The sequence below is a fragment of the Pygoscelis adeliae genome, unplaced genomic scaffold (genome assembly GCF_000699105.1).
Source record: "Pygoscelis adeliae isolate BGI_AS28 unplaced genomic scaffold, ASM69910v1 Scaffold160, whole genome shotgun sequence".
NCBI classification, from domain to species: domain Eukaryota; kingdom Metazoa; phylum Chordata; class Aves; order Sphenisciformes; family Spheniscidae; genus Pygoscelis; species Pygoscelis adeliae.
Window position 1 is genome coordinate 9,909,986 of NW_008824035.1, and position 12,349 is coordinate 9,922,334.

A 12,349-nucleotide genomic window follows, 5' to 3' on the forward strand; every position below is an offset into this window, starting at 1 on the left:
TGCCGCACGGGCTGAGTGCTGGGATCAGGGTTTGTGCCTGTGGCCAGGGAGGCTCCCACTGGGGACCGGAGACTGCCTGTCCATGGTGCAAACCAGCCAACATTTGCTGGTGTGCCCAGCAGGTTCTTTGGGGATTAGATACTGTCCGGTGCGCTGAGCTCCTCCAAAAATCAGTCCCCTGGGGGCCAACAGGGCTACAGTGAAGCAGAGTGTCTCCATCTCCATGCAGGCAGGAGGGGATCTGCCCTTCACAGAGACAGGAGCTCCTGCAGACGTGCCAGGGGTTCAGGACGGTCTGTGTCTGCCACACGCTGCCGGCCGGGCAGGTGCGGTCTCCGCGTTTGCAGGATGCAGTCTTCTCAATTCTGCTCAGAAAATGCAAAAACTTTCAATGCGGACACAGATGGCCGCTTAGGGCCAAGGGCTTGCGTAAGCAGTTATTTGCACACACAAACGTACAGCAGCCTAAAAAGTATCCGTTCGCACATGCGATTATCTGCTAGTGTTTGCACGTGCATCTCTCATAAATGTAACGTAGGAGCTCAGCCCTCAGAAGTCTCAAAGCTTTCAATCAGGCATTGAATTGGCAATTCCAAGATAAAAGAAAACTGGAGTATAATCATTTCTGAACCGCAACAACAGATTATGCTTATGAAAGCATTTGGCCCTGTGTGTCCATCTGTCCCCATTGAAAGCTTCCGCGTTTTACGAGCAGGGTGGACGTGTGAGTTGGTTTTCACATCGCCCCGGTGCGAGTCTGAGCGATGGGAACCGCGGTCCAGCAGTCGGGGCACCAGACCGAGACTCAGGGGCGCCAAGTTCAGTTTCCAGTTCTGCCATTGGCTTCCTGCGCAACCTGATAAGGCACCGAAGTTGCCCTGTGCCTGTTTCCTAATCATGGACTGCATCTCTTTGCATGTCCTTTTTCTGTCCTGCTTTTTTGGGTTGTGAGCTAACCCAGGGTTACGCCTGTCTCTTCCCAGGTAGCTACAGCATGACGCACCAGCCCTGACATCGGCTGAGGACTGTACATGCTATGTAACTGAACAGCAACAGTGAAGCGAGTTGTCTTTGACACCTCCTCGCCTCTCAAACTGTGCTCCTGTCCCTGCCCACACTATCCTTGTTGCCAGATTTTTTTGCAGGACTTCCTAAATGCATGCTACCTGGATTCCCTATTGCAGATCGAACCTGAGGTTAGAGACAAGATGCTTGATGACATTTGTAAGTTTTACAAAAACACCTGAGCCAAGGAAAGAACAAAACATTGACATAAAATACTATCCTCCAGTTAATTCAGCGCATCTCCTGCCGTGAGACCAGTGCCAAGCACCTGAGAGCCAGAGCCACACCTTGTGCCAGGGCTCCTGTGCCTTCACGACTCAGGATTTTGTGCTGTTCACTCACATCTCCCTACAGACAAGATCTAACAAACATGAGCTCATTTTAATAAACAACATAAATCAAATGACCATCTCTAAAGAAAAGGCTGACAAGCTGTCTAAATCCAGGGTCTGGCAGGCGGTGGGCACCTGCCAGCGCCCGGCCACTCGCCGGATCTGCCACGCACGCAAGAGCCCTCTCTGTGCGGTAACAAATCAGGCTGCCCCACGCAGCTGTGGATGCACGAGCCCTGCACAAACACCGCCTTCCCCGGCTCCAAACTGCAGCTTCAAAGAAAGAAATACATTCTCTCATCCTCCAAATCCAGCCCCCAAACCCTCGGTCCTCCTTGGAGTCCTCTCCAGCCACACTGCGCAGATACCAAAAGGGCAAATTAACACTAAGCATACCCTCTCTGGTCACTCAAAAATATGTGTCTTGTTTTATTTGGAAAGGTTTTCATTTTGCATTATTGTAAAATCATCAGTGGAAAGGGGAAAGAGAGAAAGAGAGAGAGAGAAAGACAGTGAAATAAAGAGAGGAGAGAAACGGAAGGAGAGGCTGGGAGAAAAAGAGAAAAGATAGAAAAGACAGAAAGAAAGAGAGAAGGAAGGAAGGAAAAGGAAGGAGAAAAGACGGCAGCTAGGTGACTTTTCAATCGAGGCACTTGGGAAAGATCTAAGATAAGTAGGCGGCTACTTGTCTTACAAACTTGGTAACCATTTTGTTCAACCACACAGTAAATAGTGCGAGATTTGTGTGCTGCAGAAAGGGACATATTCCCTGTTTTCCAGTCGAGTTCTAGGTTCTTATTTAGCAATGAATAGGAGAGAGATGCTCAGCCACTTAAGCAAAAATTTGGCTAGAACAACCAAGTATACGTATTTCAATTCTTTGATGAATTGGAGCCATAAGACTTCTTGGATCGAGACTACATTTAGTGCCAGACGTATGTGGGAAAATAATTTGGAAATGGCTTGTTCAAAATGTCTGGTTGATAAATATACTTACACAAGTCCTTCAAAGAGATTTCCCTGGACATCTTGTAATTCAAGCATTAAAATACCTCCCAATATTTACCTGCTCGATTTTGATTTAAATAAAGAATTTCAGCTTTTTGTTTTAAAAAAAAAAAATCTCATTTCAGAACTGAGAGGCACAACCAGCAAAACTTTGTGTGCAAAGCATTTCCAAATAACACTTTGACAAAGCCAATAAATCAGCAGCCTCTGCAAATGATTGTAGAAAAGAAAAGCAAATCACACATGTATTTTGAGCCACTTCTCCTCAGCTTTGAAACAGAAAATAAGAACACTTTAAAAATTAAGTCTCCAGCTTACTGTGGTGACAATACTCCTTTAACCCCATATGCGCTAACGTCTGCAACAAAAACCGAAAGGGAAATGAAAAAGATCAGGCACAGGCTTTAAACAACAAACATGTCTCTGCAACAACAGCATAAAACCCTTGCTGGGGAGACACCTCATTTTTCAAGGAGGCCCAAATCCAGGATTCGTTTTAAAATCCGTGGTTGCAATAAACCTTTTTTTTTTTTCCCCAAGATTGAAGAAAAAATGGAAATGGCATTGTAGCAGGCAACTGGATATTAGAAGAAAAGTAAGATGTAACGCAAGATGAAACAAATATGAAAAAAATGTTGGTCATGCTGGTACTAAAAGTAGTAGCATGTTGATGATTTAGGTCCCCAGAAGCTCCTTTACATTCTTAGCTATTATCTATCTCAGCTGCTGAAACCTGCTGTTTTAAAGGCATTAGAGTTGAACATCTAGTGACAGCACTTGGGTTATTTATCATTATGTATCACCGTGCTACACTATATTTTATTATTCTGGATTTAAAGGAAGATAACACAATTATGGTTAATTTGCTTCTCTTCTTTATATATATAGTGTCATGACCCACCACGGCTTTGTCCCATGAGATATTTTTAACCAAAAAGAAATCCACAAGAAACTCTCCCTAAAAATTCCATTAATAACCTCTTGTAGCGTGTATAGGTTGCAGGGTCTGGAACTAAGAATGTTTTAATCTCTTCAGCAAAACAATGTCTCATAATGATGTACAGGACTATTGCTGCACTGATGAAGAATCATACATAATTCAGCACCTTTCACTTGGCACCACTGTGATATCCTCATTAGCAGTGGCTCACAGTGGCTGTCAGATGGTGTCCATGCGAATGCAGGCATTATATTGTCTTTGAGATGTGCAGCTGCTTCCATGACACTGCCAGTATATAAAAACATGACGCCAGTTTGTTTTATTTAGTGCTAAACCTTCCAGTTTGTAAAAACAAGGCTGACACAGAGCCTGACATGAGGCAGTGAAAATAATTAGCTCTCATTTTCTCAGCCTCCTATTTCCTTCTCCCCGCTGTGTTCTCTTTCCACTAAACCACCACATGTCAGTCGAAATGGGAGGCAATTAGTGGGCTCATTTCAGTCCCCACAACTGTGCTGAAAAGAAAGTATTTATGATGGCACAATGAACAGCTGAAAGATTAAATAACATTTGCCTTTTGAAAAGAAAATGACTTCTAGCTAAATGGGCAATTTTTGATTATTCTCAAACAAGCTTAGAGTAGTTGGTTTTTAAAATACAAGAAAGGAAAATGAGTCATTTTTAGGTGAAAGAATCAAATAAAACTTGACACAGTAATGCAAATAACTGATGTTTTATTGCAAAATATGTAAATGTGTTATACCCTTAACAATAGCTGGTGTCTCAGGTCAGGGCAGGCTGTTGCCAGCCAGGCTCCAGCGAGAGAAGGTGGCTCCACCGCCGGTTTTGTTTCAGCTGTGCAGGCAGAAAAAAACAGGGGCGGAGGGGAGGCCTTCCGAGAGAGATGGTCTTAAAACGTACAGAAACAAAGCAAGAAAAAGATATATTTATGTTATCAGTTGCCTGGGTGCCTCCTCCCGAAAGCTGGAGCCCTTACTCCTCCGCGAGGCAATAGGCACTGGCTGGCTGGAGCTTCGCCTGGAGAAGCACGAGACCTTTTTAACACCTACGCAGACTACCCAGCCATACCAAAAATATCCGTCCCCTGACAGTGCCTTTAGCATCCAGCGCTGTGAAGCTCTGTGCCGCCACAGAGGGGAACATAATGGTAAATACCAGGTGCCGCTACAGGCTGGGGGCTGGTGCCCCAAGAAGAGCGGGTTGCAGCAGCTGAGACGGAGAGCTCTGCGATAACAGCAGTCCTGAGCCTTGCCGTAGTGCTTACCAAAAGCTGCCCTTGCCATGTGATCAGAAGCAAATGGGGATTGCTGTGGTCGCAGGCATCATCATCCACACGAGCAGCCTGCTTGCGACAGCGGGATTGTAAAGGTGGAAGCATGAAGAACACGAGTCCCTTCCCTGAGGGCTGCGTGGGTGCCCTCCCGTGCTGTCTGCGCCAGCCCTGTCCTCCAGTGGCATTTCCCGTGGACCGCTCGTGGGGACAATGCGCTGGAGCCATGCAGGCACCACGTCCCCACCAACAGTGGGGCAGCGTGCGGAGGCTACAGCTCACACACGGCGGCTTGCAGCCACGTGGGACGTCGGCCGCAGGGACGAGGGTGCACAGGAGCTCGGGAAAGGCATGGCAGGGCCGCTGGACATGTCCTGTGCATGCCGGGGCCAGAGGCTCCTCTTCCAGGCTTTTGTCTGGAGAGGACATGTGCCAAGCCTACAGGCCACTGGGAACCTGTCTGTGCTTCTGCAGACGTATCTGTGACCGAGGCTGTACACGTGAGAGACAACATGTGGAAGGCAGCAAGTTAATTCAGAGTGGCCAAGGTATAAAAATACAGCTTGAGATTAAGAAGTCTAGAAAGTCAAGTGAGCAAATTACCTAGCTGAAAAGTCTATATGCCTCTTCAGAATTACAGAGTCATTTCTGATGGGAATCCCTGGCTCAGCACTGCCTACACAAGGTGTAGGCTTGAGTTTGACCTCAGTTACACATGGATGCTACAGCTGGAGCAATCTCAGTGGAGGTGACGGAGTTATACCAGCTCCACCTCACGTAAAAACAATACATGGTCCAGAAAAGCCTCTTTGAAAGAAAACACAAGGAGCTCAGATCACCTGCACTAAACTTCTAACACCCTACCACTGATATACCTCCTTGGCGGACTACGTTAACCGGTTCCTAATGGTGTATATTTAAATGTGGCTGTGGTTTTATTTTACAGCTTAAGTAATTTTTTTCCTTCACAAAATATTTACCCCTTTACTGACTACTTATTAGAATAGGAACAAATCTGTGAAAATGGCACACAAACACAGCTACTTACTTGAGATGTAATTAAAGAGAGAGGCTTTAGAAGATGAGGTTTTGAAATAAGGTTAAATAACCCCACGTTAGAAAGTCAAGGTACTTGCAAGTATCTTGCAAAGGAAGGCTCAGATAAAACCAATTCCTCTGCCAGCTTTACTTACTGAAGTGGGTTAAAATACCTACAGAGCATGGGGAATACATATGACTGAAAAACTACAAAACTGGAATTTTAAATTTTAGACCTCAGCCCTTGCTTTATTTTTTTTGCCACATTTGTAATGTGAGGAGTACCTTACACGGCAAATTAAACTGGTGATGTTATATCACGTCTGTCTGAACTAGGAATTATTTTTAAGAAAGTAAAGGTTTTATGAGTGTTGATGTAGTGGGAGGGTATAGAGGAAGAAGCAGCAGAAACGGTCTCAAGTACTTGTGAAACTGCATTCCAGTTACAACAACTATTTCAGTACTGTTTTGTCTAGTACTGCCTGCATTTTGCCAGCCCGGGTTTCTCCGCATGAAGAGTTGGTCACAATGTCTCTCTAAAGTAGCCTTAATATTATATTCACTTTTGCACTACGCGTTTAAATAATAGCATTAAAATATATCCCAGTTTGGATATTCAAGGCTAGAAAATAGTTCACACAGTTAGCAGATGGTTTTGAAGAGGCTCTGCTCCTTACCTTGTCAAATGGAGGGAGAGGTAACTGGGGAAAAATAAGGCAAAATGGTGAGCCAACTTCAAGGCTTTGTGTTTGGATGTAGGTCAGATTGTGCCACGCTCGGTAAAAAATGAAAACATTCAAAGGCATGGTGAAATCTGCCCTTTTGAGGACCAAAACTAAAAAATGTATCAACAGGAGACAAAAAGACTGTGAACCATTCTTCTTAAGGAGTTGGGTGATTCATCAGTGCGGAGCCGACACAGCTCAGACACCTTTCCCTGATTGGGAAATTTTAATGAGCCACCTAGGATGAGAAAGCCATTGAAAAGTCCCTCTGCAGCTCCGCGAATCAGCTCAAGCCACAATTGCCAGGGTTTGTTCTTTTACCCTCTTTGGTATCTTGGAGTTAATTGGTGCCCCCCCCCCTTTTTTTTTTTAATTTGTGGAAAAAATTCATATAAAATGTCTAAATCTGTGGGAACTGTGTACAGAAAGGTCATTAAAAGGAAGTGGATGGAAGTAACCACATAACTCGAACTACAAGAGTTGGAAAAGAAATGTCTAAAAACCAGGTTAGCTTTGCAGAGCTCACTCCTGATGCATTCGGAGAGCACAAAGGTCAACTGAGCTTTCATCACCTCCGAAGATGCTGCTAAAAAGGGAAGGAAACTGTAATGAAATGACTGCATCTGTCAGCAGGTCGAAACCAGCATAATCCCACTAGAAGATGCAGTTTAAATTAGGTAACAAATCTGAGGCTGGTAAAGTTGCGTACTGGGAAGCCAATGTTTCATTCAGTGCACAGACAAGGCTGAACATTCAAATGCCATCCTGAAGTATATTCATCAGGATCCTTGCTAAAAGATACTGCCATTCCTAAGGCCCTTAAGTTTCTGCCTGCTTATGGAGAAGGTGCACTGGCTGTGCTGATGGGGCTCAGTGCAGTGCCAGGGAGAGGACACCTGTGCCCCGAGGAACCATCTTCACACCTGAGACAGTGCTGTGCTCTGACCAGCCAAACGCATCTGAATTAACCCGCACCCCTCAAATGGTTTGTGGGTCCTGGACCAGCTCATCCAGCACTTTTATGTCCTGTGGCATTGTGGTATGTCACGCTGCATGCCGAGGTTGCGTCCACACCAGAGCTTTAGTTTGGATCAGGAGCGTGTTTTTGTCCCACGTGTCCGTCCTGTCCCATGCTTTGGCGGAGCCACCTCCGAGCACATGGACAGGCTTGCTTCCAGGTGCAACTACACCAGAAGATGCACTACAAGAACCAATGGGAACTCAGCCCAGGAGACCAGTGCAGAGCCAGCCTCAGGTAAAACCTCCCAGCGTGACCTGTTCCCTCTGTTCTCTACAGACAGAGCCCTTCCTGCTGCGCTGCATCAGCTCCCAGCTGAGCCTAGTAACCTCCCTTGATGTACACAGGTCTAGCAGTCTACACATCACCTGGGAGCACACGTTCTCAACTCGTAACCCAGATTTGAGCTTATTGCCTCTTTTTTCTCATGGCTAAAACAGGAGAAATGCTTCTTAGCTAGGCAGCTGGTTATAGGGACTGATTAGGGTAAAGTTCCTTTGAGAAATTTATTTTTAAACTGATGTAGGACAGCTTTTTAGCTATAAAGATGGTGGAAGGTACGATCCCAAGTGTTTCTGCTGGCCCAGTTTCACAGGAACAGGCACCACTCTTTTACAAAAATGGGACAGTAAAAGAAGTTTAAACCCTTCGATCCTGGTTTACCCAGTATCTCCAATTCATTTTGGAACAAATCTGGATGGCAACAGTAGTTGGCTTAAAGCAGCCTCTAGGGGAGCTAGAAGATTGTATCCAGGGATTTTCAAAGAAGCAAGCTAGCCAAATTTTCTATATTGTATGCACCACACCAGTCTTTGTTAGTGTTATGTTTAATGCAAATTACCTTGCTTGCGTTGGCCCTAGCATCCTCCCCGAAAACTCAGTCGATCTACTCCTTCCAGTCCAGTTTTTAAAACTGGCTTAGCTGCAACATCTTTAAAGGCAGGTATGAGTTAATACGCAGATCTCAGACAGAAGTTTCCAGCCCAGACAAACTCAGGTGACAAATTGCGCATTCCCTGGAATGGCACCAGGGACACAGGCGCTGCGGCAGAGAGGATGCCAGGGCAGGCATGGCTGGCACGCGCCCTCAGCTGCGGAGGGAATGGCTTCCTTAGGAAGGGGCCCGACAGCACACAGAGCAGAGAGGACCAATTAGGAGGTCACGGGGAAGGCAGGACCAAAAAAAAAGGGTTCTCAGTTGGCACGTCAGAAACCTGCAAAGGTTATGCCGGCACTACGCAGGCCCGTTGAACTAGCCCCATCCTCTGGAAACAATCCAGTTTCTATCCTGTAGGCTTTGGCACACTGTCTCATTTGCAAATTTTGCCGTCACGGCTAAAATACCTACTTGTCCTCAAACTTAGTAGGCGTTAATGCAACCTGAATTTCTCTCCAACGCTCAGAGGTCTATTCACTCCTTCTCTTGCTCCTTCCTGGGGGAGGTTGCCCACCTCCCTGCACTACAGCTCACAATCCGTACTGGAAATGGAAGAAGGGTATGAGCTATTTCAAGGACTTTCAGTTCCTTGTAGAGTTGCACACAGGAGAGAAGGATGCACACCTACAAAAAAGCAGCTGTACAGCATCATACGCTACATGCATTCAAGAACATGGAGACAGTCTAAGTAATTCACATAGTGATAAAGAAGATTTTCATAGGAAAAAAAGTGCTTATGATAAAAGAAACAAACAAAAAAGGAAATCTCCAGACAAAAAGCAAAAAGCTTTTTCAAATGGATGAAATGATTTCAGTACGAGTCCAAGTTCCTACTAAGTACAAACCTAAATGCTTTCTCTGCAAGCACCACCAAGTACAGAAATCAAGAGACTTCTGCAAACAATATGCCCTGAAAGCAAAGCAGCCAGATAACACAAGATGAAAGTCAGCCACCCACAAGTTTAGGGTGGACACACAATGCAGATTTGTCAAATACAAAAGGAAACAAATCCTGCTGTCACAACCCCTGACTCTAACTCAGAAATGCTTTGCACACCATTTCCACATAGATGATTAATTCTAAAACCCTTGAACTTGGAGTCCATGGCAGGCTGGATAAAGAAAACAAAAAGCATGGGACAAACCTCACTCTTGAGAAAAGACAACACGGTGGAAATGCTTTGCTGGAACATCTGGAGTCATCAACACTCCCGTTACACAGGGCATAACGAGAGATCCTTGAACCAGCTCGCTTGGAGCTCAGGTTTGATTAGGATGGGGCATGCTGGTAAATGCCTTTTACTGGCCCCTGCACAGTAGTTTTGCCATCTGCAATGTGCTGCACCTACTCCTCCCTCCTTCCCCAGTATCGTGAGTGAACATAGTCACTGCCAGGACCAGTCCCGTCCTCCCCAGCCATCAGCCATGCACACCACGTATTTTCCAAACTCCTCTTGGTTGCATAAAAAGACAACACCTTTCTGCCAAGGCAAAAGTAATAGTCTGTCCACTAACATCAGGCGTATGGCACTGCTGAACTGTGAGTGGGGTTTTTTGCATAAATGGATTGTTATTTCACACTCCTTGGGATAAAGGAACAAAGCGAAAGCCCGAATTACAAAAATTATGGTTAAAAAAATTGTTCACGAGGAAACAAAAGCTTTAAGTCTAAGCTTTCTGTGCCACTCTTTTCTTCCTTGCCTGCTCTGGTGTGCAGTTCCCCAGCACCGATGCAGCCCCATTTGCCACCTTGACATTTGGTCAGCACTTTCCAAAACAAGAGGATTCTCACAGCAAATTACCTTTTCGTGTCCAGAAGATACTGGACCCTCTGGGTAGTGACTGTTAACCAAACCAACCGATCTAGCGCTCCCAGCTTACCTTTGGACCATTTCCCGGCTTCAAGTGATAACCAAAAACGAGTTCAAGATTCACTACTTTCTCTATGTTTTCTTCAGCTCCACCTGCAGAATCCTGCCAAAAAAAGGCAAGGTGAGACTTCACATCTACCACAACCCCCTGGGAGACAGGAGCAAGGCCTTTGGTGGCAGAAAGCATTTGCCTTCCAGATGCTACAATTCTGGCAGGCAGCGGGAAGGAGCCATCACTCTGTCCCTATCACGCCGCTCCAAGAGGGGCCAGGGCTTCTGCATGGGTTTACGGCACGTAGTGGACAGCACCTGGGAGATGCTGCGCGATTTCTGCTCCTGGCCAAGTCGCTCCGGAGCAGCACGGTGCCACTGCGAGCATCGTGGCAGCCACTGCCGTTGGAATTGCAGCCAGCGCAGCTTGGCGGCGAAGCCCCGACTTTCATTTTCCCCTTCAAGGAACAGAGTTTCACTGTATGTAAATTCTCCTTAAGTGGATTTCACTCTATAGTTGTGCAATAAGTTATGACTAAAAAAGCTACTTCAGGGTCTAGAATTGCTTGATTAGCTCACCGAATTAAATCGGGCAAATATCTGCTCTGGCAACCACGAAGTTCCCAAACACTCTCTCCCTTTTGCATGGCTCTTGTTACTGATGTCAGAAAACCAACGGGTTAACACAAGGGTGACCAGACATTATAAATCATCCTTTTCTCCTGTAACATTATCAAACTGAGGAGTGATGGGCTCATGCTGGGCCAGGGGTCTGCCGTTCTTCGGTGGTGAGCAGTCGGTGGCACCAGTTTGGAGGAATGGCTCTTAAGGGTAATTTCTGATTAATGACAGCAAAGGAATCGCAACCAGTAGTCTTTTAATTTAATACTACAAGTTCCACGATAAAATCTTAGCGCCTCCTTGAAAAGAACTTTTATTATCCTATTACTTGTTCTGATGTGACCCATCACCGCTGTTGACCCTCCGCATTTGTCACAACCCTTTGCAGGAACTGCTGCTTCGCCCACCCACGAATGGTAGGAAAGTTGAGACACGAGAACAGTAAAATATTCATACCAACACGAGAAGCACTTCTTACATAAACAATGAGACTTGCCTTAATTAATGGTGGAAAATGAAACAGATTTAGGTAGTCATGGGTTAACTTCTCAATAGCAGTCTAGAAAAAAAATAATCAACACAATCAGATGAGAGTTATTCAGTATCTCATACTGCAAATACCAGCATGAAAAACAGCGCAACTCCGTGTGCACTGTGTTTTCCATTGTGGGTACATTAGGGCATGTGAGAAGAGTTTAAAATACAGCCCTGTTCTGGAAACTGTTGTGGTAGATCGGCCCCATTTCGTATGCAGAATCAGATCTGCTTAATCAGAGAAAGAGATGTTTGGGGGTTGCTTTGGTTGTTTTTATTTACGCTCAATCAACCCAGGAAGCTGAAATCTTTCATTTTGGGCATTATTGACTTTATTAAGTTTCAATAATTTTCCCTGTAGGAAATGTAAATTAAATATATCGGTAATGCTGTGTGGCATGGAAAAAACGGCTGATGAGCAAAAGGGGAATAAATCTGTGTGACTTATGAAGCCAAATTTGCAGGACTAGTAATTAGGATATAAGTATCTCTTTACTAGTAAATTGTGGTATAAAATCATTGAGACCCAACAGAATTATAGATGCTGCTTTTAGAGTAATCCTTTTCCAAAGCTGACTGCCAGGAAACTGAACTCTCTCCTGTGGCGACAGTATTAATACTATTACTGCTGTCACGATCACGTTTTCTAGACCATGATTTTCTTAACTCATTACAAACATTAGATATTTAAAATACCGTGAAACAAAGCTTTAAGAGCAAAGCAACCTGGCTGTCAACCAGCTTTAAAGTTGTCTAACGGAGTTTTGTTAGTCAAAGTATGTTTTAAGCTATAGATGAGATGTGAAAGTTGAGAAATTCAGAGATTTCAGTTCAAATAACTGTTTTCATATCTGCTCCTCCCTCAGCTAAAGAGAAACCTTCAGGAAGAAATCTCTCTGAAGATATCCAAAGCTTTCTGCCGGGAGACTGGCTCTCCTAGGCAAATCTTTAGCAGTACTGACAGTCTCCAGCCCACAA

The 12,349-nt window shown here is 45.0% G+C and overlaps 1 protein-coding gene across 1 annotated transcript in view; it reads right to left on the minus strand.

Annotated features, from left to right (window-relative positions):
- The window catches only part of LOC103924192 (mitogen-activated protein kinase kinase kinase MLT), an 89,746-nt gene that overhangs the window by 8,784 nt on the left and 68,613 nt on the right, over nucleotides 1-12,349 (minus strand). The window contains exons 15-16 of the mRNA XM_009332684.1: nucleotides 11,334-11,396; nucleotides 10,236-10,328 (exon numbers count right to left, since the gene is read on the minus strand). Of these exons, the coding sequence (XP_009330959.1) occupies nucleotides 10,236-10,328; nucleotides 11,334-11,396 (156 nt within the window). The remainder of the gene's footprint in view (nucleotides 1-10,235; nucleotides 10,329-11,333; nucleotides 11,397-12,349) is intronic.